Genomic DNA, 27822 nt, shown 5'->3' on the forward strand with positions numbered 1-27822 from the left:
CTTTCGACTGCCAGCCTTGGCCCATCATGTAAGTGCTGCGGAGAATTCTTTGCAGTGCAATTGCAAAATTGTGTGTTTCCTGGCGGTTCCGGAGGTTGTGCAATTGTAATATTGCTCTTTGCACGGATACCTACGACTCGGACGCGAAAGGGCTCCAGGTGCATGAAGATCGAGGCTTGTATTTTGCATCTTTTGTTGCAAAGCCAGTCTCTGAAGCTCCAGTGCGAGGGCGATGGAGGGAGGGAGTGAGAAAGAAGGCAAAGTCTTTTGTGCTACCCCTCCCCCCCTCCCTCAAAGCAAAGGGGAAATGTCTCAGCCAAAGGGAGGTAAGAATAATCAACGCGATCTGTGCAAAACTACTGAATGATATGCAGTCCCTGCTGCACGGTCTGCAATGTGCATGGCTGCAGGTTGAATGCGACCAATGCATTTTAAAGTTTAGGTGTTTTTTTTTAAAAGGGGTCAGCTGCATTTCCTGTTTAATAAGATCTTCCCCTTTGCAGAGTTCCTGGTAAGGCGATGCTGTCTGCCTGTGCCTGTGTACTCACTCATATTGACGTTATTTGCATTCTGCTGCAACCAGGGCATGTAGAAGATCATGCATTTTTTTCAGAGTCACGAGAATTCCGAGGAAAATTGCAACTCTTTGCAATAAAGTATGCAGGAGTTAATGCAAATTCCATGCAGTGCATTATTCAAGGTAAAGAATAATGAAAGCACGCAGCTGCACATACTCACTACAGTGTGTTTTTGTGTAGTTAGCATCATTGTGCATTCGATATAGCTATGGAACACGACGTGACCACATGCAGCTGTCAAGTTTTGACAATTATATTATAGGTGCAGATTTGTTTTCTAGGTAATTTGTCACTGGAACGCCCCTCCTGCTAGGTTTATTCGTGTGTAGGCTACGTCAATACATATAATACATAAAAAGCTAAATATAGTCAGTGGTGTAAAGTAACTAAGTACATTTACTCAAGTACTGTACCAATTTTGAGGTATTTTTTTTTTACTTTTCTGGAGTATTTCCAATTTTCTGTACTTTTACTTCTACTCCACTACATCTCAGAGGCAATTATTGTACTTTTTACTCCACTATAATTATTTGAAAACTTTTGTTACTGTGTAGATTTTGATTATTATTACAAAACAGATATTACCCACTTCAGCCCTACATACATTTCGGCCATTCGAATACATTGAAAACTTGTGAAATGGGACATTCTGCATAATGAGTACTTTCTACTTTTGGTATTTTAAGTGCATTTTGATTCCAATACTTTTGTACTTTAACTCAAGTAAATTTTGAATTCCGGACCTTTACTTGTAACAGAGTATTTCTACATTGCAGTATTAATACTTTTACTTAAGTACAAATGTATTTTTTCCACCACTGAATATAGTATTTGGTGTGAACGTTTAGGTGGTGCTAACAGTTCAAGGAACTGTGCAATAGGCTATTAAAACAACGAGTCTCCATTCTCCAAGCAAAAAGTGCTAGAGTAAATAGGCTGTCAGCTGCTGCTTCTATTTAAGTGGATCTATAACCCTTCGGTGCATTTCCACTAGTATGGTGGGTTTTTGTTAGTTGCAACATGCATTATGTGAAACTTTCTACATGCACAAATGTAAAACAATCAGCTGTGCAGTAACATGCACTGCACTAGTCTGCTGCAAGTCTTTATTTGTTTATTTAGTTCAGCCTTCCTTGCTAAATGGTGATCAATAAAATTCCCATGATGCACTTTCTTGGAAAATAACCCTTTTCCTCAAAAGCTCCAAGAAGTCAAAAGAGGCTATAGGTCATTGCATCACACACACACACACACACACACACACACACACACACACACACACACACAGGCTTTGCAGCAGGGCACATGACTACGTTTTTGTAAGCCCCCAATGTTTACCTACCTGTGCTTCTAGCACAATGCATTATCAGCCTTGCTACACAGGAGAAGGGAGTTGTTGCCAGTCACGTAATGTTGTTGTTATAATGAATAATACAAATAGGTTTTTGATGGATGGTTAGTTTAGGGATTTCCCTTTGCCTGGAAATTGGTTTCTTTCCATCGTTAAAATGAGAAATGACACAAGGCCAGCCAACTGAAAGCTTATCATTTGAGTGACAGCAGAATTAATACGTTTGACATTATATTTAACAAAACCATAATCATAATTTCTGCCTCTCCTTTTTTTTTTTTTAAAGAAGAAGGAACACCTTTGTTCCAGTTGCTTGTTCCCTGCTCTGTTTTCATTGTACCTTGTCATACCACTTGGCACAGATGCTTCCTACTGTATGTCTTATGACTGGTCTTCAAGGGCTCCCTGTGTGGCCCACACAGTTGTGCCTTCACCATTGTACAGTGTGCTGTGTGGTGTAGTGTACTGTGATGGCAAAGTGACAGTGGCCCTCCCAGCCCATGTCCCCTGCAGCTTGCCACTATTGCAGCCTCAGCCAGCCCTTGCAACCCCGTACGAATGGAACATTTGTCATGCAAATGGAACCTGCGTTTTCAGCTGCACAGATACTAAATTTGCTGTTTCGACGGGCCGATTGTTGGTCTAGTTCCAGGCCTATAGTGGATTTCTGCTGCAATAACAGTAGAATTGTCCACTGCATTGTTCAGATGATCCACGAACTGTACTTCGCGTTTTGTGCGAGGTTGACTGAGCAAGCATGTTCACACCCCAACCACTCACTCCAGACGGCAGCAACTTATCCAATGGCAAGATCCAGCTGTAGCATTTGCGACTCCGAATTTCCCAAAATGTGAAAGGGTTCCAATATATTCCAGCTTTGCCCTGTATGTGAACACCAGCTTAATGCAATTGTGACATGGCCCGAGCCTCTCAACAGTGCAGTATCTGTGCCGTGCTGCAACGAGAGGTGCATAAAGTCTTGTGTTGTCCTCGTTCAATCTGGACTAACCCGCAATTTCCTGCGTTGGTGCTGAAAGAGGAGTGGATCAGGGCTGAGGGGTCTTGTACTGTAGCTATTTTTTACAATGCATCTAGATAAGCATATTACTGTTACGCACCATCATAAACATATGAACATTTTACCCTAGCATCCCTTTTCTGGGCATGTCATAATTAAAGGACATTTTGTGAAAATGATAAGTCTTAAAGCTAAAAATGCATTGCAACACAACTCGTTGTGAGCTTGTAGATAAGTTATTTTTAGTGATGAGATTTGGTGTTGAGCCGTATAAAAGGAATTGGCCAAGGATAGACCCCTGGCGGACAAAGGCTATCGTCTATATCGGGTGGAAACCATACTGTATGTCCAAAACTGTTACTTTTGAGGATTCATATTCAAAAGTAGCAGATCTATAAGCTTGAAAGTTTTGATGCTTTTGTGTGACGCTTTAGTATGATCAAATAGGCTGTTCATTTAAGAAAAAACACAAAAAGTTAAAATATGGAGATAAGAGGGTTCTGTCCGACAGCAACGATATAGGGTTTTTAAGTGTTTCATTCCTTTTCCCATTGATGATCTTTCAACTGTCATAATTATGCACATCTCCACTTATCTGGTTAAAACCATGCATTTTGTTTTTAGCTATTTTCACTAATTGTCTAAATAGGCATATCAAGGAGGTGATTGAACTTTGATTCCTAGAGGCAATAAATAGCTTGCTGTTGTCATCGTGTTTGGATCCGTGTTACACTGGTGCACTGCACTTAGTTGCCCCCCCCCTCTCGATTTTTCCACTTTCATAAAACGGCAGCTACCATACCATACATTCAAGAGCATGCCTGTCTCGCAAAGAGCTGCACTCAGTTACCACAGAAGAATGTATTGCCCTCTATTTGACAGCTCTCGGATTTGTGCTGTTGGTAGGTCTAACTAGAATTTAAGCATTCCCAGACACTTTGTTCCACACTTAAATGGTGATTTAGCAAAGTGGCTGCACTGGCTGCTCTTGGAAAAAGAGAATTGGTTTTGGTTTTGGTTTGAATAAAAAAAAAATGTTGCAGCTCATCTAAAGAAGCTTCTATGGTTGCCTTACTAATCGGCCCAGTCATGGACACCTGCAGCCTGTTGTTTGCTGTTCCTCTTGAGACAATATTATGCTTTAAGTTGTTACTTTCTCCACTTTGCATCTTTGCAGTGATGGGAACAGGACGTAATGTTTTGTGTCAGTAAATTGTCATCTCCTGTTTCAAGGTGGGGCAGCATGGTGGTGAGGGGGACGTTTCTGCCTCTTTACGCAATGCCTCACACTGAGCCAAATTCTTCTGCAGAGGCCCCTGCCAGCCAAATCAAACATGCTGGCCCATCCTGTAAATATCGGCCACAAGCAAACAGCCATGTCTGACATATTCCATACAAAACGCTGGTGCATGTAACAAGGCCTGCAACAGCAATTGAAGTCCACCCCCTCCATTCAGTGGCCTAAACTGATTTCTTGGTTTAGTGTCTTTGCTAATTGGCAGTGATAAGCGCCAATGATAAGTGTATCAGGTGCTCATTGATTGCCATGGTTAGGGTCAGGCAGTCGGGTATTAGAATTTTATGATGCTAGAACCTTAGCTAACCAGTGGAAGGGGGGGCCTCTCTCTGGAGCAATCTGAAGCCGATACCCTTGCACATGCTCTCCGGTTTCGGAGTATCGTTCAAGACCAGTTGAGTGCTCAGGAAGTATAGTATAGTCAGTGACGACATGGTTCCCAATGGAGCTTCCAACAGCTGTAACCTAAAGGATCTGCCATCTTTGGAAGTGTAGAGTATCTCACAAACTGCCAGAGCGGTCAGGAGGGGCCAAACAGCCGTCGGTTCAAGAGGAGTTATTTTCATCCCTCTCTCTCTCTCTCTCTCTGAACCCCAACCCTAATCACTCCACAGTCATCTCTCTGTTGCTGTCTTCTCCTGTCCTTAGCTTATTGGTTCTGCCCCGCACCCCCTCTCTCTTGTGTGATTGATGTGTCTTCCTCCGGGTCTGTGGAATTCCATTGAGGAACTCTTAGGATTCTTGGAATTCCAGACGGAGTGCATGTGTGGGTTAGGAAGAGGGAGTGGGTGGCTCAGACGCCCCTGTGTTCCTGTCATCCTGGGCTCATTATCAGCGAGGCTGAGGCCACCGCCTGCCTCGCCTCGTGCGCACAGAACGTTTCGCTCCAGATTTACCCTGCACTCTTCAAGCTGATTTATGCTCCATCGTACAGCTGTGACACGTGCCGCAAATACATGATCTGCAAGAACACTGTGCAAAGCGTTGTTGTGAGCCTGTAGATCTGCTATTTCAGGCATGCTACATTACCGTACGACAAAATATAAATAATGGCTTTCTCAGCCTCCATCTCAGTATAGAAGCACGCTGGCAGCCGTCCTGTCAGCATACTCTTTCTTGCAATCCTGCTGCAACTTGCGGCTAACTTGCGTAGAAAAACAAAATTAGATGCACTGTTGCATATTAATGCTGGGCGGGGCAGGGTAATACCATTGTCTTTTTCAGTTGGATTCTTCTGATTTGTTGTAGTCTTCTGCAATGGGGTCATTGTGCATGTTGTGATGAAACCCTATCATTTACTTTCCTTGGTGTCAGTCATTGCAGAAAGAACAAGGAGTGTCCTCGATGCAGATATCGCCTCCTGTGGCCTCGCTCATGGCATTTATTTCACTACATACTTTAGCCCATGTGCTGCAAATCACTGGGAATAATATGTACTGCTGCTTTTAATTAACCCTTGCTGCCTGCGACAGTAAAAACATTTGATGCTGAGCTCAGCAAGAACAATGGGAGCATGTGTATTTGAGTTATGCAAGATAATCTAGAATCACTAGTGTAAAACCTGCTCGATATTCATGCACCATGATTCCCACTCAGCCTTTTAAATATTTGATCTTAAAATCACACTGATGCAAGTCAAACAATACAGCTAATTATTATTGCAACTATCCACATATTATTTTCCTGTTGCTCCAACAGCCCCCCCCCCCCATTTATCTTATTTCCATTTCTCTCTCTCTCTCTCTCTCTCTCTCTCTCTCTCTCTCTCTCTCTCTCTCTCTTTGCTATGTATGCACAACATGTAGGACATATTTGCTCTAGGTCATACTCAGCAGGTTTTCTAGTACTCGGTTCATCTCTGCTGGAAAGCTGGGCATCAATATCCAACAATTTAGAATGATCATGCCCTTGCTCTGGCTCAGTTATATTTGCATGCGTGCGTTTTGCAGTTTCACTCACTAGTAGCATGTCAATACCTGACTGTTACCTCCGATTGCAGCACTTTGCATACAGAGCCTCATTCTTTAGATTCTAGCCAAGACACTTGCACAGCTGTGTGCAGCATCCATGAATATTAAAGTGGATTGGAAGTGCTTCGGGGATTGCAGTTGTCAGGTCACGGTGGTTTGCACGGGTCTCTGGAGATAAAAGCTCTGTCCTTTTCATATGGAGCGTGCTGCATCTTGTCCCATCATCTGGATACACTGAGGTTGTGAAAGGTTACAGACTCCCCACTGTAAGTTTGCGGTCCATGCACAGCCATATGTAAAAGTGACGCAAGCCTGCGGTGCATGCACAGCCGTAGGTAAAGTGATGCAAGCCTGCGGTGGATGGACAGCCATAGGTAAAGTAGTGCATGCACAGCTATACTGTAGGTAAAGTGGTGCATGCACAGCCATAGGTAAAGTAGTGCATGCACAGCTATACTGTAGGTAAAGTGGTGCATGCACAGCCATAGGTAAAGTGGTGCATGCACAGCCATAGGTAAAGTGATAGTGATGCAAGCACATGATCCATGCGCAGCCACAGGTAATGTGATGTAAGGCAAGGCAAGGCAAATTTATTTGTATAGCACATTTCAAAAACAAGGCAATTCAATGTGCTTTACACAGAGCATCAAGCAAAGGAAACACAATAACATAAGTAAGCCTGTGGTGCATATGCAGCCATATTTAAAGTGGTGGTGGTACTGCTACTCCTTTTTTTTACCAGATGATGTGACAACATTAAGGCCATGTGTGAATAGTTCAGCTGTGGTAATGCCGTGGGAAACGTTTTCACGGTTCAGTCTTGCGGCAGATGCACATTGCAACCCATGGATTGTGCCATGTTTAGTTGAAAGATCAGATGTTGTTTTTTTTGTTATGCACTTACCGTATTAGAAGAGTGTCGTTTTTCAGTTACTATTGTTGTCTGTGTAAATGCACGTGGGAGGGGCTCAAACTGACATTTTAGTGCAACAAAGCTGCTTTGGAAAGTAGAGACTGGGAGGCTGGGAGCATGAGGCCCACCGGTGGAGGGCTGCATAGCAGAGCATAGAGTGGTGGCACACCCTGCACTGTTTCACCAAACCAGGACACATTAACGTGTGTGTGTGTGTGTGTGTGTGTGTGTGTGTGTGTGTGTGTGTGTGTGTGTGTGTGTGTGTGTGTGTGTGTGTGTGTGTGTGTGTGTGTGTGTGTGTGTGTGTGTGTGTGTGTGTGTGTGTGTGTGTGTGTGTGTGTGTGAGATCCATGCAGAGCCGGCCTTAAGGGCAGGTGGTCATATTTTGAGTGACAGACAAACTTACAGGTGCAAATTTATCAGATGTACTGCTTTTGTAATTATGTAACGGATTTAAGTCTTTCCAGTTGCACCATTTCAAACAGAAAGATGCCTTTAGCTGAACTGTTGTTAGTGGCAGGGGTATGACATCAGAGGGTGGTGCACAGTGAAGAGTATCGACCTTAAATATTCGCTGTGTGAGCATGGCATTCATCCAAGTGTTCTCTGTCGGCTCCTCGAACAGCCGCTCACGTCCCCCAAACTTGCATGCACAGGGAAACCATACAGGGCTGCTACGAATCCAGGGCAGATTCTGCATGGCCGTTCCTCCTCCTGCTACGATTCAGAACAGGGCTGCATACATAACGTACGAGCACATATGTTTGCTGTAACGAGCTCCAACCAGGCCGCGACCACTGCAAGCCAGTCTGGGGAGGTTTGAGCCAGAGGCTGCCTTGAGACAAGGCAAACAGTCACACACACACACACACACACACACACACACACACACACACACACACACACACACACACACACACACACACCCTCACATGAATGCATGTGCACAGAAATGCACATATAATAGTCTCTATTGGTCACACCCAGCAATGCAACGCAACGCCTGGTTTAACAAGGCACCCAGCCTTCAGTGTATCTTCTTCAGATGGAGCAACCACACCTGGACTGACGTATTCCTCTTACTGTGACGATGCTTGTTTGGTCCAATAAAGTATCTGTACTTACTGCATCCAAATGTACTGTACTTTAAGAGTCCATTCAGAACTGGATCTACAGTAGCTACTGTACCTTAATGTATGCTCTGTAGCACCACAGCATGTTTAGCTTGAAAATCTGTTATTTTCGGTGCACTCACATCATCCAGCACTCAACCTGACGTGCAAGAAATTGTTGATGTGTTAAGACTCTACTAATTGGCCAGGGTTCAGCACACCTGTTAGCTTCTTTTTTATTTTATTTTTGCCCTGATGCAGCAGCCCCTTGGGCTAATGTCCTTGAATAAAACAGAGCTTAAAGTTGTTACTTGTACCTGGGTGCAATAGATAGACTGTGCTAACATTACCGTGGTTTTGTTGTTTGTACCCTGAGGCAGAAGTACGGTGGTTGAGAGAAATGTGTGCCCCTGTCAGCATCAGTCTCAATGAGTGGGAGTATTTGAATACATGGCAGTTCTTCGCTTTGGGCAGAGTCAGCAAGTCATTTTAGTCTTTTAACTTTGAATTTGCTAGCGTGTCTGTCTTGAGACATTTGTTATATGTACAGTAAGAGGAGCAAAATCTAATCGTCTCTCTGGTAGAAAGTTGTGTGAATAACACTGAAAGTTAGCCAAACTATGGATTACAGGAATATACAACTGGCATTCAAATCTTGTCCAACAGGGTTTGTAGTTACATCGGTAGTTAGTTAACTATCCAAGACTGTGATGCAAGGTGTTTCTCTGTACTCAAGTGATTCTGATCATCTTTCTGCCTGTGTCTTCTGTCAGGTAAGAAGAACCGGAAGCTCAAGCTGTTCAAGGAGGCCTTTGAACAGCCTCCTCCTGCAGCAACGTAAGATTGATGTTTTACCATTATTAACTATTATGAATATATTTTATTCTATCCCAATGATGATGTTCGGGTTCCTTATAATTGTTGTTAACAGGATATGGCGTTGCCGTTTACACGGCCCCTCATAAATGCAATACTCCAATATGCAGAATAATATCAGCCTAAAATATCTAAATGTGCAATAATGGCAACTCTGTGGTTGTTAACTTGTTATACAAAATGTTGGAGTGTCATGTTATATAATTTACCCTGGGGGAGTACTCGGGAGCACTCACTTATCAAACCCAGCTACTGGAAGGGCAAAAAGCCTGGTTACACTTAGATGTGTGCCAGTGTCGTACACTGAAAATAGCAGATCTGTAAGTGAGCTTGTAGATCAGGCTAAGTATAAATCACCCTTAATTGTTCCCTAGGCTTACAGCGGAACATTAGTTGGGAATTGTTATATGTTGTATTTGCATTGCCAAAGCAGATCCCATAACAAAACGGGGTTAGGTGTTTTAGGTGATGATATCATCTTTGTTGCAGCCCCCCCAGAGATTTGGATTCAAAAGCGTGTGTCACCATTGGGGATAAGGTATGTTCTTTGTAACTCATTATGAACATTACTGATGGTTCATATTTCATGTTGTTGCTCACGTTTGTGCCTTTTATACAATTCTTACAATCACAACTGAAGATTTGCCATTTGCTTTTAAATTATCATGCACTTTTACACAACTCAATCATTCAGGTTTTTGTTTGTTTTGATTAAGTTTTGTTCTCTCTGCAAAGCGGTTGGCTCAATAAAAGGACCCGTAGCTGTAAAGAACACCCCAGTGAGCATTACGGCTGAATTGAACACTTCTGATTGTAGGCAGACTGGAATGCCTTTTATTGACCATTAGGCAGTAAAAATATTTATTTTAAACTAATAACTATATAACTGGAATTTTCCATTGGCAATGATTACTTTTTTCTCTCTTACCAGTTCGCCTGAAGTTAAAGTTACTGTTTTTCTTTTTAGTTTTATTCCCTTGATTAATGCAAAGAGTCGTTCTTCATGTTCCACGTATAGAGGACAGATGAGTTATGTTATTCAGAGTTTTCAAAGTTCAAAGCCATACCACTCTCATGGTAGCTGTACAAACAAAGTCTCAGTGCGTGCATTTTCTTTACAACAGCGATAAGAGATACCACCATCCTGCAGAAATCTTGCTCCTCACAGTTCACTCAACACTTTAGTATGGGTTTGCATGAGACGAGGCCTTGGCACACGTGTCCCCATTGATCATCTCACCTCTCAATCGCCTTGTTTTCTCCGTTCAGTCTTCCCTCCTTCACTTTTGCAATTCACTCTCGTTGCATCACAGTTAATAATACATTTTATTTGTATTGCACTTTTCATTCACAAGTAATCTGAGAGTGCTACAGAGTTAGTTGTTTTTACGGTGACTGGCTGGCTACTGCTGTTTAGCTGGCATCTCTCTTATATTCTCTCTCTGCCTCTGCACGGAGCAGAATTTTGTGGTGAAGGCAGATGACTTGGAGCAGATCAGCGAGCTGGGGAGAGGGGCGTACGGGGTGGTGGACCAGATGAGGCACGTGCCCAGTGGTGTGATCATGGCCGTCAAGGTGAGTGAGAGGGAGGGCAAGAGGCATGGTTGCTGGTTAACCACTTTCAACCTGGAGTCTATATTTTGGTCATGTCAAAAACGTTTAAATGTTTCCTTTTTTTTCATAATTATTTTTTTAAATTTTGAATAGAGAAAGAATTCTCTCACAATGTGTTGTGAGCTTTTAGATCATTCATCATACAGTGATGTATATATTGAGGTTAAGTGGTTAAAGGCCTTATTCAAATAAGAGGCAATACTTCACATTCAGAAAAGCACTGTTCTACAACAGGCCTCTTGAGCCAAATTCCCAGTAAGGGTAGGTAGTGTAGCTCTGCACTGTGACGATGAGAGTGTGTTTTTCCTGTCTGCACTTCCTTATAGCGGATCCGGGCCACGGTGAACACTCAAGAGCAGAAGAGACTGCTAATGGATCTGGACATCTCTATGAGGACAGTGGATTGCTTCTACACGGTCACATTTTATGGAGCGCTGTTCCGAGAGGTACAAGAAAAAAGTACAAGTACCATACCACAGAACCTGATCGGTCACACTTGTGTTATGTTATGACGCTTTATGTTTTCTCTACTGGGTGGTGATAGTCAAGTCAAAACACTTAATGTGACCTAAATTGGAACATGACAGTGCATGAACAGTGCATCATACACATGACATGCACAGTTCGATGTCAAGACACAATTCTGGGTTATGCAAAGCATAACTGATTGCCTCTGTGTAACAACACAAGTTGTCATCGATCCTGAGTACTCCCAAAAAGCTAGACCCAATCATAGAATTGTAGTGAATGATGGAACATAATTAAAACATTTCTCAAGATTTGCGGATGCGGTTTACTTCCTCCCAAAAGTGTGACGCTCCACAGGATATCCCCCACTGTTGAGTCACGTTGGAAAAAATGTAGCTTCCTGTTAGTTGATCCTGCTGTCAAGAGTGTGGCCCGTCCCTTTTGTTGGCATGTTCCCCAATCCCTTTCCAGATTCCACTTCCCCCATCAGTAACCTGTCTGCCTGCCCTTACCCCCCCCCCCTCCCCTCCCGCACCGCCTGTTGGCAGGGTGACGTGTGGATCTGTATGGAGCTCATGGACACCTCACTGGACAAGTTCTACAAGCAGGTGATTGAGAAGGGGATGACCATCCCAGAGGATATCTTGGGCAAAATGACTGTCTCTGTAAGTACATTAACACTGATGTTAATGCAATAGTCACCTGTCCAAGCCGTCTAGGTTTGTCTGTGTGTGTGTGTGTGTGTGTGTGTCTGTCTATCTGTATGTATACGTTTTTCTGTCCGCTAAAAAGTCAGCCAATCATAGCTCACACAGTTGTGTGCATCAACGTCACGAAATGGAACCACCTTTGTCCTTAATGAATGAACTGTCTGCACAACCAAGAAATGCCTGATGAAGTGAAAGTGAAACTTAAGAAGAGTGACACATTTGGATGGTAGCTGATAATCTATGCGTGCACTTTTTTTTCTCTCTCTTTTTCCCCCCAGTGAATCTCTTAGTTAGAAGACCTTGTTCTCATGAAGCACTTTTGCACTTATAGGAGAAGTAGTTGTACAGATTGGAGGGGTAGACCCTCACCACAATTGGACATTCCCACAAGCAGCCAGCCTGTATAGTGCGTCTTCACCACTGAATCACTGTATTGTGATTTGTGTTGATTCATTTGTTTCCTAAGTAATTATCGCTAGCTAAAGATTGGACAAGTATCTCATGACGTTATTGTACTTGGTGTGTGTTGTTTTGTCCCCCAATCCCTATACTTTAGTGTGGACAACATGGTGCTGTAAATGCTGAAAACATCGTTATCAATGATATACTTGTGCAGCCGTGTGAACATGTCATATAATGTAATGACCTGTGCCTAATCTTGTTCTCACTGGCCTCTCAACGGGCTCTGTTCTTACAGATAGTAAAGGCTCTGGAGCATCTGCACAACAATCTGCAAGTCATACACAGAGGTAAGTGCAGGGTCGGGTCGTAACTGACTACTTGTAATCGGGATTACGTAATCAGATTACCAAAAAGAATGAGTAACTATAATCAGCTCAGATTACATTTCGGATAATGTGTAATTCAATTATAGTCACATCTTGGCAGTCTTGCACCTATGGCAATTTTCAGCCCCCATCCCCAGAGCTCAGCAGGACAGTCATGGTCCCGATACCGGCTGTCCCATTGCTCACCGCAGCTTCTGACCACTCGCCCCCCCCAATGACCCTCTCTGCTAGAAGATACATACATAACCTCTCTGATGAGAAAGACAAATGGTGGTGGTAGTAGGCTGTGGGGTGGGTTCACCGGGTGAGGTGTTTATGAGTCCTTCATTATAGGGTAAAAAATTATATTAACTCTTGAAAAGTGCAGCAACCGTATAAAGTTTAAAACTTTGAGAATTCATAACAAATCAGGTGTACGTCCTATGACTTTGCAATTACTAAAATGTCGGCCCAAGTAAGCAGAAATGTTCAGATGCTTAGCTGTTAGGAATTATAAATACAAATATACAGTGTGTGTGTGTGTGTGTGTGAGTGAGACACACACACACACACACACACACACACACACACACACACACACACACACACACACACACACACACACACACTACTTGTTCATTCACACGTTTCTATTGCTGGGCTAAAAGTTCAGCTGCTGGGTTAAAGTGTTCTGTCTTAAACCACAGTCGTCCCACCATAACCACAGTATGGCTTTTGCTGTATTCAAGGCCCATGTAGGCATTGGGGAAGATTATATGTCACTAAAATAAAGTGCCATAACTGGGCCTTACCGATAGCCACAGTACCATGGCTGAAGTGTTTCAGGGGCCGTGTAAGCCAACTGTTCCCCAACCTGGGGTCTGCCCTCCCCCCTGGGGGGACTCTAAAGATGGTTTTGAGAAAAACTTTAAACATGTTGCACAAAGTCATAACAAACACTCCTAACCATTACGTAGCCAACTCGGTAACTCTTTACTTAAAGGTCGGGTCTATAATGCTTTATAATCACATATACTACTGTATAATGCAAACAATAAAAGGTTGATAACCACTGTTCTAAATAACCGTACTCCTAGCCTGGTGAGTGGTGACTTGAGTCTGGTGTTGTGCAATTCAGCACTCCATACTGACACCTTTCCCCTGCGTCTCTCCCCTGGTCCCAGACGTGAAGCCCTCCAACGTTCTCATTAACACACAGGGCCAAGTGAAGATGTGTGACTTCGGCATCAGCGGTTATCTGGTGGACTCCGTGGCCAAGACCATGGATGCCGGCTGCAAGCCCTACATGGCGGTAAGCAGGGTTGGACAGGTTGGGAAGTAGACCCACCAGGGGTTTGGTTTGGTTTTATCCGTTTCTTTTAAGCAGAAAACAATAATAAAAAAAACATTGTAGTATTCATACATGGATTAAGTAAGTAACATTTGATATTTAACAGAAAATTCTAGAAAATTGCTGTAGCCCACAAGATGATTTTTACTACAAAATAAAAATAAAATACAATTTTGACAATAATGCCCGAAATAGCGACGCCAGGTTGATTGTGGTCAAATTCGCAGAACAATCTCATGAATTGAATTTGAATAGAATTTTTGTTTGTTTGTTAGATCACAGGAAAGATTACGTGTTTATAAACAGGGCTCCTGGCTGCACTGTAGGACAGGTAGGGAGTGGGTTCCATCTCTCATCATAAGCCGATGCCCTCGATGACCCCTGTTACATTTTAACTGCCGTGCAACCAATGAGAGCGTGGCTCCTCACTGGCTGAGTGTTTTTAGGGTCTTGGCCCGCAGTCCGTGGGAATGGGAGTTGTATGTGAGCGTATGAGAAGGTTAGGATGACAGCAAGGTGTGCCCGTTGTCCCAGACAACCACCCTTGATGTGTGTGACAGCGTCGCTGTGTCCTTCTGTCCCTTCAGCCGGAGAGGATCAACCCGGAGACGAACCAGAAAGGCTACAATGTCAAGTCTGACATCTGGAGTTTAGGAATCACATTGGTAAGTCTGTGGTCTTTTGTTGTGCTTATTATTTTAATGTTTTGAAATGTGTGTGTTAACAAATCGTAATGTTTTATTTTTTGTTTCACTCGCATTTTAGGACACACAGGGGTCACATGCAGTTTATTACCGTCTTTTTGTTTCTCCCCTGCTGACTGCATTGCTACAAAAAATACCTCCCAATAGCAAAGGTTGACCGGCTTCGTAACGAAGGGAAAGGCCAGCTGTCTGGAAGCCATGGCTCAAGACAAAATGGTGTCTAGACATTTTATTATGAGTTGTGAAATTTTCACAGCTCGCTTGTTTGCACGTTTCCAGCTCTCACTGGCGATTCAGCAGAACCTTGTTAATTCGGCCAACCACTTCCAATCTCTCCTTAATCAGACTGTTCTATTAGAGTGTCTAACCCTATGATGGCCAATCTGTTGTCTTTCAAAGGGTCAAAAGAGTTGGTAGATAAAACTATCTACTTAGTATCCGAGGCTTTGAATTATAGCTTCCTTTTTAAAGCCTTCGCTTGGGTACGCAGTAAAATCCTCATTATTCATTTAACCCAGAGAGTGTAAAAATGGGGTTAAATTAACACAGTGCAGTATTTGTCCAGTTCGGATGTTCTAGTAACCTCTGTGTTGTGTGGTTCCTCCGCAGATCGAGCTGGCGATCCTTCGTTTTCCCTACGACTCGTGGGGTACGCCCTTTCAGCAGCTCAAGCAGGTGGTGGAGGAGCCGTCGCCACAGCTCCCTGCTGACCGCTTCTCCCCAGAGTTTGTGGACTTTTCCTCCCTGTGGTACATGACCTTCTCTTCCTTTCTTGTTTTTTTCCCCAAGGTTCAAGGTTCTTAATTGTTATGTCGTGTACAGGTACATGAGATTACTCCTCAGACATTGTAACAGTGATAAACAACAATAATATAATAGGAAAAAGGACAAACATCAATATACATGCTCGATGTCAGCCAGTAGATGGTTGCAGAAAATGGAGACAAAGTAACTCCACACCTTGACCTGTGTCAATGTTCATTGGCATTGTTCATCCCATGGGCTTGAGGGGGGTTCCTTCAGTGCTTGGTAGTGCTTGTATTTTGTTGCCAAAACCACCAGAACCACTTCTTAAGCAACAATCAAAACTGTGTGTGTTAGCTAGGCAGATAACGGGAATAATCGTTCACTTCCGGATAAAAGCGCCAAAATTGGTACACATACTCCTTGGGTAGTACTGTTTTGATAAAACCCGTTAGCCACCTGAAAATTCAAGATGGCGTCCATTTTTCAAGATGGCCGCCATTGAATATACAGTAATATTACATTTCCCAACAAAATCCCATAGATACAAGCGCCAAAATTGGCAAACATACTCCTTGGGTATTGCTCTTTTGATAAAAAACAAAGATTTTAAGATGGTGACCATTTTTCAAGATGGCCACCATTGAATATACAGTAATTCGCAGTAATTTCACAACAAAATGTCATAGATATGCACCAAAATTGGCACACACACTCTTTAGGTATTGCTCTTTTGATGAAACCTGTTACCCATGTAAAAATTCAAGATGGCAGCCATTTTTCAAGATGGCCACCATTGTACAGTAGGCTATATACAGTCAAATCACATTTAGAAGTAAAATAGCTTAGAAGCAAGCACCAAAATTGGCTCATATACCATTCTTTTAATAACATATTAGCAGCCACCTAAAAATTCAAGATGGTGGCCCTTTTTCAAGATGGCTGCCATTTAATATACAGTATTGCTACATTTTGCAATAAAATCACATAGATTAGCGATTACCGACATAGTTCTAGGGGTCATGGAGACATGCAAACTGCCCCACCACGATATGGTGATGATCCCGTTGAGGCAGGTTTTTTTTTTTTTGTCTTTTCTTTATTTTATTTTTTATAGACAGTAGGCCTATACTGATTCTCTTGACCAAATTGTCTGTTTGTTCGCTTATGGTCTTGCTGCCTGGATGAGGAAGACACTTCTAAACCTCGCATCTGCAGCTGCACTGTGCCGTGCAGGTCAGACCAAATCCAAATCTGTAGCATTTGCATCGACCGCAGCACTCTGACTTGCATCCACACTTGGTCAGCTGCTTGCAACTCTCTGCAATGGGTGGGAGCTCTGTCCAAAATATCTGCCACAGATCTCCATTCTTCTTCCAGCCCCAGTTGGCAGGATCCTCTGTTTCTGGTTGACTTATTGTTGGCTGACTCCAGATACAGCCCGCCTGGTAGGCAGCACGCTTTACATGCTCCTTCAGCGCTGATCGGGTTGGAGGAATGGCTTCATATGGTCTCTGCTTCCGAGCAAACATGTCCAACCTTGCATCATCAACACCTTCAGCTGCGCTTGATCTGTCATACATCATGAGCGAACTCTCTCTCCTCCGTCCTGATACTCCTGGACCTGTCTGCAGCGTTCGACACAGTGAACCATCAGATCCTCCTCTCCACCCTTAAGGGGATGGGTGTCTCAGGCTCTGCACTCTCCCTGTTTGCATCCTACCTGACGGGTCGCTCCTACCAGGTGATGCTGAGAGGGTCTGTATCAGAACCACACAGACTCACTACTGGGGTTCCCCAAGGCTCGGTTCTGGGTCCTCTTCTTTTCTCTCTCTACACTACATCTCTTGGTGCTGTCATCCACTCCCATGGCTTTTCCTACCACTGCTATGCCGATGACACCCAGCTGATCCTCTCAGTCCCCCCCTCTGACACACAAGTGGAGGCAAGCATTGCTGCTTGTCTGGCTGACATCTCGGAGTGGATGTCGACGCACCACCTGAAGCTCAACCTGGACAAGACAGAGCTGATGTTCCTCCCGGGGAAGGGCTGTCCGCACCGAGACATGGCCATCACCATTGATAATGCTGTGGTGACGTCAACTCGGACTGCGAAGAATCTGGGTGTGACGCTGGACGATCAACTGTCGTTCTCGGCAAACATCGCGTCAGTGACACGGTCCTGCAGATTCCTCCTCTACAACATCAGGAGGATTCGCCCCTTCCTCACGGAGAAGGCAGCCCAGGTGCTCATCCAGGCTCTTGTCATCTCCTGCCTGGACTACTGCAACTCCCTCCTGGCTGGTGGTCCGGCATCTGCCATCAGACCTCTGGAGCTTGTTCAGAAATCTGCAGCTCGTCTGGTGTTCAACCGCCCCAAGTTCTCCCACACAACTATCCTTCTCCGTTCTCTACACTGGCTCCCCGTAGCAGCTCGGATCCAGTTTAAAACCCTGGTGCTAGCCTATAGGGCAGTGAAAGGAACCGCTCCTTCTTACCTCCGGGCTATGGTCGATGCCTACACCTCTGCCCGACCACTTCGGTCTGCCACCTCGGGGCGACTGATTGCCTCGTCACTCAAGGGTCCTTCTGGTCGATCGACACGGTCACAACTTTTTTCTGTTCTGGCCCCACAGTGGTGGAATGAACTTCCCACTGATGTCAGGACAGCAGAGTCACTGCCCATCTTTCGCCGCAGGCTGAAAATCCACCTCTTCAGGAAACACTACCCTTCCTCTTTGTCTTGTACAGGAAAATGCTACACATAATAGACTTATAACATAGCATGATCCCCTAATTTAGCAGAAGATTAGGATTCCGGGGCTGATATATGGTACAAGGAAGCCAGTGAGTCAGTCCATGGGTCCAGATTCAGATTCTACATAGTGAAAAATGTATGATTTGACACCAAGATTACTCAAATAGGACATATTTTGGTGATTTTATTCAGAAATGCATTATTAGTGTATATTCAATGGCGGCCACCTTGCAAAATGGCTGCCATCTTGAATTTTTAGGTGGCTGCTAAAATGTTATTAAAAGAATGGTATATGAGCCAATTTTGGTGCTTGCTTCTAAGCTATTTTACTTCTAAATGTGATTTGACTGTATATAGCCTACTGTACAATGGTGGCCATCTTGAAAAATGGCTGCCATCTTGAATTTTTACATGGGTAACAGGTTTCATCAAAAGAGCAATACCCAAAGAGTGTGTGTGCCAATTTTGGTGCATATCTATGACATTTTATTGTGAAATTACTGCGAATTACTGTATATTCAATGGTGGCCATCTTGAAAAATAGCCACCATCTTAAAATCTTTGGTTTTTATCAAAAGAGCAATACCCAAGGAGTATGTTTGCCAATTTTGGCGCTTGTATCTATGTGATTTTGTTGGGAAATGTAATATTACTCTATATTCAATGGCGGCCATCTTGATAAATGGCCGCCATCTTGAATTTTCAGGTGGCTAACGGGTTTTATCAAAACAGTACTACCCAAGGAGTATGTGTACCAATTTTTACGCTTTTATCCGGAAGTGAACGATTCGCCTGTTTTTCGCCTGTTATCTGCCTAGCTATGTGTGTTTGTGCGTTTTGACATAGCAGCCGACTCGAGACTGACCTTATCAAACACAAAGCTCTTAAGAGTCCGTACTCGACAGGATGCTCCGGCCAAGTCCAGTGTGACTTTGCCACAATAAATCGTAAAGCTAAAAAATTGCATTGCTTCCAAGTTTGAGGAATAGAGTTCATTATGACATTCTTTTATTGTTGCTGTTGTAAGAGCCTGTACTGACCTGGACAGAATGTAACGGGGCGTGCCAGGGCCCTTGAGCCCTGCGTGGAATGTGTCTGAATATGCATTCTCACCAACCTGTTATGTCTAGTCTGCGTTGCTGCGTGGATTAGCTTATCCCGTAGAAACATTGCTCAAAGCTAGCGTTGTCGAGGGTGTTTCACATGTTTTCATGGCTTCACAGTAGCAAAAGGACTTAGTCCTACACGCCTCTTCTCCTGGAGCAGGATTGCACTGTGTGTCCAATGGCATTCAAAATTCCTCGCATCTCTCTGTGTTAACAGGCAGAAATGTTAGTCTGTATGCTTATCCTTTCATCTTTTGGCAGGATGTTTAGTATTATATTGTCATTTACATGTACAGCTGTGTTTGTCCAAAGCTCCAAAGGCTTGGATGGTATAATGGTTTTATACCAGGGTGTTACGGATTTGTATAGCAGGGTATAGAAATCCAGATGTATGAAATTCAATACCGTCTCTCCGTTTTATATTAAACTGATACGGAGATTCTGTATTGAGGCTTTGTATTATTATTGTAGTGCACAGCATGTGCCACCAGAGGGCAGATTTAAACTGAGCTGAGAAAGATGTTGACTGCAAGTAGGGGTGACCGTGGGGGGACAGTCCCCATACAGATAATGCTTTTACCACTTTTTTGGGAGTATTTTGAGTTTAAGACTGACATCGTATGACAGTTCCTCTTGCCAAAAATAGCCATCCTACTACAAGCTCATAACGTGTCATGATTGCCATCATGCGATGGGTTGTGAGTTTGTTGATTAACGTAAAATATCAGGAAGGTTTGAAAAAAAATGTATACTGACCATGCCTAGCATCAAGAGTATTCTTTATACATGTGTGTAAAACAGACTGTTGTGACTTGAGTTTTAATTCTTGGAGCAGGCTTCATTAGGTCTCCTGACAACACAAATTATTTAAGCAAACGAGCAACAAATATGTGTATTAATCGGATTTGCCCTGATTCCCCTGAATGTTTCTAATGCAATTCAGTCATGTTTTCATATCCTAGACTAGAATTCAGTTTGTAGCTTGTCTATCCCAGTTTCCACTCTCATTCACACATACAGTGTTGTACTGCACAAAAATATCCTTCAAATATGAGAAATCAAATTCTTGAAAACATTATTATTTCTTCTTTATGGAACAAAGTAATCAATGATCAATGAATTTTAACTGAGTTAGCCGTGTTGAATAAGGGATAAGTCACATTTATTGTGATTAATTCTTATGTCGCTGCTGTTTATACCTCCAGCTTAAAGAAAAATTCCAAAGAGCGGCCAAATTACACAGAACTCATGGTGAGTGGTTTTGAATTTGAATTTTGCATGGGAACATACTGTATTTACTACTATATATTAATATAACTGATTAGATGCTACCCAGGCCACTTTTTAATACTGTAGGTCAGACACTAGAGGGCAGACTACATCTATTATTGACATTATGGTTCACTTGAGTTGCTGAGTTATAATGCTAGTGCTAGAGAGACCAATCAATTCAATATTACACTAAAGTACATCTGGTTGTATCTTTGCCCCCTCCCCCCAGCAACATCCCTTCTTCACCTCCCATGAGGCCAAAGAGACAGACGTGGCATCATTTGTCAAAGCCATCCTGGGGGACTGAGGTGCCACCTTTGCCAGAGGAGGGAGGTGGATCTACAACAACCCTAACCCAGAGAAATCAACAAACAACAAAAACAAGAAAAAAAGAAAGAAAGAAACATCAACCGCAACCCCCTGTTACCTGCTGCAGGGCTCCATGGTACCCTACCACCCTCCCACCCCTCCCTCTAGCACAGAGGGAGAAGGACAGACGTGGGCAGGAGGAAGATGTCCTTCCTTTTCCGGCGAGGAAAGCGAGGAGGAGTCTGTCCCCCTCAGAAGTCCTCCTCACTCACCAGACAGGGGGGAGAGGACAGACGGTAACATACTTTTTCAGAGGTGACTTGCGCATAATCTGGATTAATTTAAGATGTCTGTATGCAAAACAAAATCCCCTCTTCTTTCAGTTACTTTCCCGCCATCGTGAACACCCCCCCCCCCCCCACCACCACTCAAACAACAGCTTAATTGTTGTTCGATGTCAGTGAGTTGACCGTACTTGGTCAACCTGTATTAAAATACGAGTGCAAAGGAAATGATTATATAAAAAAAGAAAATGAATGGTATAATTATAATTATAATATCTATGTATATCTAAATGTTTGTATTCTCAAGCAAGTGATGCATTGATTTATTAATTGACTGCATGTACAGAATATATTTCTGGGTTAAATGGGCTCCAATGACCTTTTAAGGACACTTAAGTCTAACTTTGGTCGAATATTTGAGCAGTACCCTACAGACCTGCAGATTTAAAGCCTCATTGTGGTCGGACGTAGGTACTGCACTGCAACCGCTTTCCCTTGCATACAATAGAGATCTACTACATGTCAAATGGGCTCTGGCTGCCTGTGTGCGTGCGTGCATGTGTGTGAGTGTATACTTATGTGTGTGTCTATGGGTGTATGTTATTTGTGTGTCTAACACAAAATCGTGGCGTATGCCATCGTTGTGGTCAGTTGTGGCAGAGGGGGTGTCCTTAGTGTCACCTCTTTGCCTTGTCTGTACTGAGCCAACCCTCTCTTCGCTCCACGCTCAAGGTGAAAAGGACTGGAAAATATTATTAATTAATTATAGTTTTTATTGTTATTCAGATCTTGGTTTGTTTTATCCCCAAGGATATTTACTGCAGTTTCCTTATTTATTACAGCTGCTGTTTTCCCTCTGAAAACTTGACCGATCCAATTGAGACGTTTATGTTTTTGTGTGCGTTGTGTATGCTTTTATTTTGTTGCATCGCGTGGTTCCACCAGGTGACAAAAAAAGCCTCTACAGTATGTAAACATAACTTGCAAGCCTTATGTGTGCCTCTCGCAGTACTCCCCTTTGTTAAGTCAGCTTCAATTCACATCCAGTCCCCCTTCCTGTTACTCTCTATGACAGATGCCAATTCCACCTTCTGTTTGCTTGCACTCCTGTACAGCAGTGGTTCTCAACCTGTGGGCCGTGAGGATATTGCAAGTGGGCCCACAAATAATAGGCCAAACACTAAGATTTTATTGATAATGTAACATTCTTATAAAAAAAAGTTTTGCATTAGAACTTAAAAGAATACCTCCATTGATCCAAGCCGGAATACAATCGATTGATTCATCATTAAAATAGACATGCTCTGAAAATGCATGGCTCGAGATCTTTCAAGTGGGCTCTGATCCAGAAAAGGTTGGGAACCACTGATGTACAGTATGCCATGACTGTATGTAGTGAGGCATCGACTAGCCTTTCTGTTTCTCAGTGTAGGGAAGGGTCGATGGCAAGGTCATTATCTTTTGTAAATGGATTTGTTTTTATTGCTTTGTTGCTTGGGTTCTCAATGGCTTGATTCATTCATGTTGTGGTTGCGGCTAGTTGGTGATGGATGGCATTGGTCAAAGGGAGAGCCAAACTGATGCCTTCACTTACTTTACTATTTCTGCCTTTCTTAAATGTACTACTCGAATGTCAACAGGAAACTTGAAAGACGCAGTTGGATGGCAGGGTATCATCACAGTTAAATAATGCAAATAATGCATTTGCATTGTTCGGTAAACACTTTGTTGCCAGGTTTCTTGTTTGTGTGTGTCCTGGTTTCTTAAATAGCTGACCATTTCAGTGATGGTCTTTCTTAAATTGTCTGTTGCGTAACAAACTGACACTTTACTTTTACGTCCAGTGCGTGTTTTTGCATCCATGTTCATATCATTCACTTGTATCTGCTTTTCATTTGAAGTATTTAATTTTATAACTAGACAGTTTATACTTAATTTACACTTACACTCTGCCAAAAACAGATTTCCAATGTATTTTTGGCGGGGGATCACTATCGTATGACGAAGCATTTCAACTCCACATAAAGCATCCCCTGTGGTCCTGAATCCAGTACATTGTGCAACATCAATTGCATTCAGTCACGGATGTGTCCGAGAACATGTTTGAGCTCCTTGCGTTTAGCACTAAAGGACTTTCGTCGTCTTTGCTGCATTTTATTTTCACACCTTTCATTCAAACCCAATCGGTCCTTCCCTTCCCTTGCTCCCCTTATGTTTCATAGATATCTCACTGTTCCATCGCTATGAGCTTAAGCTTAATTTCAAGTCCACTGCGGTGGATCTCTACATGAATTGATCAAGAGTGTGGGACTAAAACACATGACAAGAGTTTTGTGACAGTGACACAAAACCAATTATAAACCAATTATAATCACTGCCATTTGCCAAAAATAAAATATTCTGATTTCACTCATGTGCATATCTCCTATAAAGGCGTAGACACCTGAAACAAATGCTCATCTCCCTTGATTATTTACTATGTTGTTGAAATAGAGTGTCGATTGTGGGGTTGCATTAATGGACCGTCAAATTCAAGTCACACTTCTACATTTTTTTGACACAAAGACACTTCTGTAAAAAGTAATGAGGGCTCCTAGAATAGTCCTCGAGTGTCTAAAGGTCTTGTGACGAGCAGTGGATCATCTAGGTCGCTAAAGGGCCCATTTACCCTGTTATGCCTCAGATAATCATAATTTCTATCCATTTTAGTCAATGAGACCAAAGTGTGTCACCGCGAGGGACCACGTGGAGCTGGTCTCAGGGCAGAGTGTCTTTGATCAAAGGGACAATGTGTTCTGTCCTTACCATGAATAAGTAAGGTGACGAACACAGTCCTAGAATAATTACGTGACGAACACAGTCCTAGAATAATTACGTGCATCCTGCACACGCTGAAAATAATGGACATGTCCCTATTTGCTACATGTACCACGTGGATGATCCCATAGAAGTAGTAATGCGTATTAATGCATCTTTCTGGTGTACAATCGTGCACTTAAATGTACTTGTCTGCCATTTTAAGTGATGCCCAACACTCTATTTAGAGTTTCGATCCCGTTGTGGAACACACTGAAGCTGCATGTTGCTGTGATGTTGTTTTGCACTGTACTGTGGAGCCAAATCAATCACGCAGGGCTCGTCCTGCCACAAGGGAACGCCAATTCATACTACATAGCGTAGGGTTACCGTCTGCAAGGTCACTGTATGAATTTAGGACGGACAGTTTCTAGACAATTTCTGGCATTCACTGTTGTTTACCTCTCCTGGACAAGCACGGATATCTGTGGTTGCAGCTGCCTCGTATTCAATTGACTGAGCTGCAATCAAACATGGGTTAAATCCAATCCCTACGGTTTGTTTCTTGTGCGAGTGCGTCCACGTGCCTGTGCACTGTAAAATCCTCCGTTAATTAATCATCCATTATCCATTTTTAACTTAGTGTGCAAAATGTGTACACTCAATTTGTACACCCTGAGTCAAATTAACACTGAGGATTTGACTGTGTGTTGGTGGGCCGGCCAGAGGGCAGTGCTATCTTTACCCCCTGCTGTTCCTGTGTTGATGCCACTCTTGGAAGATAATAGGGTCAGTCACATGGCTGCGTGTGATCTCTCATACGTGCGCACACACACACAAATTGGCATAACACAAGCCCTCAAAGATACCAGGGGAGCCAAACGTGTATAATGAAAAGTTTGCTTCCTGCCTCTGTCATGTTCAGGTCTGTTTATGTGCGTGTGTTGTGAGTGCGTGAGCGAGTGTGTGTGAGCATGTGGATCTTTGTCTTGTGTGTGTGCTTGTGTGTGGGAATGCACGTCCATGATTCTATTCGTGTGCATGTGTGCTACTCACCTGCTGAGTAAACCTCTGTCACTGGGGTGTTTGTTAGGGGCAGGACGTTGGGAGTGGAAACCGTCCTTCCCAGACGACGTCGCTTCCCGTTGTGATTCTAATTTATCCTCAGTTTTCTTTTTTCTTTTTCTCTTAAGCGTGTATTTATGGATCCTCGTGTCGGTAAACTGGGAGCCCCTTTACCAGAACACAAAGCCCCCTTATCAAAATGGCTCATGACTCGTGGGGGTTAAATTGAAATGGAAAAGCTGTGTGGTCTGCCATGAAAAGAATCAGAGGAAGCCTGCTCACCATCTTCCTCATCCTCAGACAACTGTAAACAGATGACACCTTGAAATTAGTACATTGGTTCCTCCTATTGTTTTATTTTTTAACAAATAAAAAAAAAAGTGCAGTCCATCAAATACATATTTATGTATGAGCAACTCTGTTTCCTCTCATCCCAAGCGAGGCCCTTCCTTCAAAAAGTTGTAAATTGTGTTATGCATTTGCCAGACTATATCAATTGTAAATCTGTTGTATGTGTGCGTGTTTTTGCGTGTGACATGTTTGCTACATTTTTATTTGAATACTATGCTTTGTTTTTATTCAATCTATTGCACACAGCCCTTTCGCTTGGAACGTTCCCTGGGGAACTGCAGCGTCTGTGGCATCATTGACGGAATATTAAAATTATTTGTGAATATCAGAGCTTTATGTCTCTCTGTTGCAGATGGTTAACTGCTGGTACACTCAGCTGTATGTGACTTCTAATGTTGCCGTGTTGTGTTCTTTTATTCGGGGGTTCGAGAAGAATAATGTCGGGGCTGTTTGGGGGAGAATGGGTTCTTGCTCGATGCTGACTGGTTTCAGAATAACACGTATCCAGAGATGCTACTGTATGTGGAAAAGGGGCATGTTCATTTTTGGTTAATTCTTTTTTTTTTTATTGGGTGGGTTTGGGGAGGGGTAACCACAGCTACAGTTCCTTGCCCCATGGGAAGTGAAGTTCTCAGTATATTTATGTCTCTAAAGCCTCTGCTTAAGACTGATGACTGTTCATTTAGAGCTCAATGAATTTCTATGAATATTTTAGATTGCTCAAATTGATTGTGTGCAATTGTAATGACGGAAATTCAATAAAAGAAGAGGTATTTTTACACAATAAAAGCACTCTATGTTCTGCTCTTTTGTCCTGTGCCTTTCGTTGAGGTCAGCCCAAGAGTAAAAGCCATTTTGATGGAAGGTTTTCTTCTTTGTATGTATCCCGACCCACAGGTTGAGAACCACTGCTGTAGTGGAGACGAGACTAATTTGGAGGCGTAGAAGTACAGTAACACAAAGGGGGGGGGGGTGCCTCGGTCTTGGGAATTGCACCCAATGAACTTCCGTCGTGTACAGTATGAGGATATTGCGTGCTTTAAAAAATAATAAAAACACAAACTCTTGGAAATACAGCAAAACAAAAGGAAGATGGAAGGGGGCGGGGGGAACAAAGACAAAACAAAGACAAATAAAACACCAGCACTAGTGAGAGACAAGTAGATGAGAGAGTCCGTCTGTGGACTCCTTCTGCAATGCTTAACAATGCTCACCTCTCCACCCCGAGTTTCACACAAACAAATACGCAGACTTACTTCCACGCGGCCCCTGCTCCATCCAGGGCCACCTGCTCTGACGTGCTGTGTTTTGACGCACATCCCTCCCACTATCCTACAACACAAAGTTTTGTGGCGGAGATTGTATTTTTAGCGTGCTAGAGAGACAGACTGTGTATGACATGTCATGCCACACAAGTCTTCCTTCCTCCTCCCGTGACCCATCTCTAAACCTCAGGGGGGGCAAAGGTCACCCTACAGGTTGGAATACCCCCATCCTGCATTCGAAGGAAAGACCCTGACGACCGAAGCCAAATAAAACAACAGATCATGAGTTCTAGAGAACTGAGATGAGGCTCTTTAGCACTCATACAATCCAAGGTGGGGGGGGGGGGCAGGCTACAGGGCCTGATGACATTAATTAATTAAAATAAAATAAACATGTATTTGTAGTACATGCCATTTTCCTGAGTTACTACTTATGAAAAGTCATAAGTCACACACACACACACACACACACACACACACCTACACACACACACACACACACACACACACACACACACACACACACACACACACACACACACACACACACACACACACATACACACACAGATTGACAGAGTCAGACTGACAGTCAGACAGACAGTCAGACTGACGTCTGTCTCCGGCTGAGTGAATCGGGCTACCTTTCAAGGCTAAGGTCAGGCTCCCTGTGCTGCCAGGCAGCGTTGTCCCTAATGTCAAGTCATCTGGATATCCGGTTTCATTGGAATGCCGTTCACCCCGTATGTATTTTTATCACCTCCACAGCTGGGTTGCTTCTGTTAAATTGCTTCTTAATCCTCAAACGTTACTTAGCTTCCTCTCTGTACCCATGAGGATAGCTCTGTGAGGAACATTTCAACAATACCTTTCACTTACCTTTGATGGCCAGCGGGGCAAACGACAGGCTTTGTTGTCCCTGATTTTGCATTGTTTATGTTATTATGTCTGGGTACATTAAGGAAGAGACACAAAGGTGAAACTGTTTATTCACTCAGCGCAAATCTTTGGTTAAAAGGTGTTTGTGGGATGTGTTGCATTTCCCTGCTCTACAGGGAAAGGCTTCTCAAGGTTCCTTCCCAAGTTTTCTTTTTAAGCCAAATAATTCACTCACATTTCCTATGAAGCCTACGTCTATAATTCA

The 27822-nt window shown here is 43.2% G+C and overlaps 1 protein-coding gene across 1 annotated transcript; it reads left to right on the top strand.

The window, feature by feature from the left end:
* On the top strand, positions 1-26179 carry LOC311060856 (dual specificity mitogen-activated protein kinase kinase 6-like). The gene is given in 15 exon segments (XM_084079207.1): positions 1-178; positions 181-223; positions 225-245; positions 247-326; positions 9013-9076; positions 9605-9653; positions 10577-10690; positions 11056-11175; positions 11746-11862; positions 12605-12656; positions 13859-13986; positions 14613-14690; positions 15339-15478; positions 20542-20587; positions 20838-26179. Coding segments are annotated over 15 exon segments (1146 nt in total). The 5' UTR covers positions 1-162; the 3' UTR covers positions 20916-26179.
* The last annotated feature ends 1643 nt before the right edge of the window (positions 26180-27822 follow it).

Source organism: Gymnoscopelus microlampas (genome assembly GCF_963454915.1).
Source record: "Gymnoscopelus microlampas genome assembly, chromosome: 14".
NCBI lineage: Eukaryota > Metazoa > Chordata > Actinopteri > Myctophiformes > Myctophidae > Gymnoscopelus > Gymnoscopelus microlampas.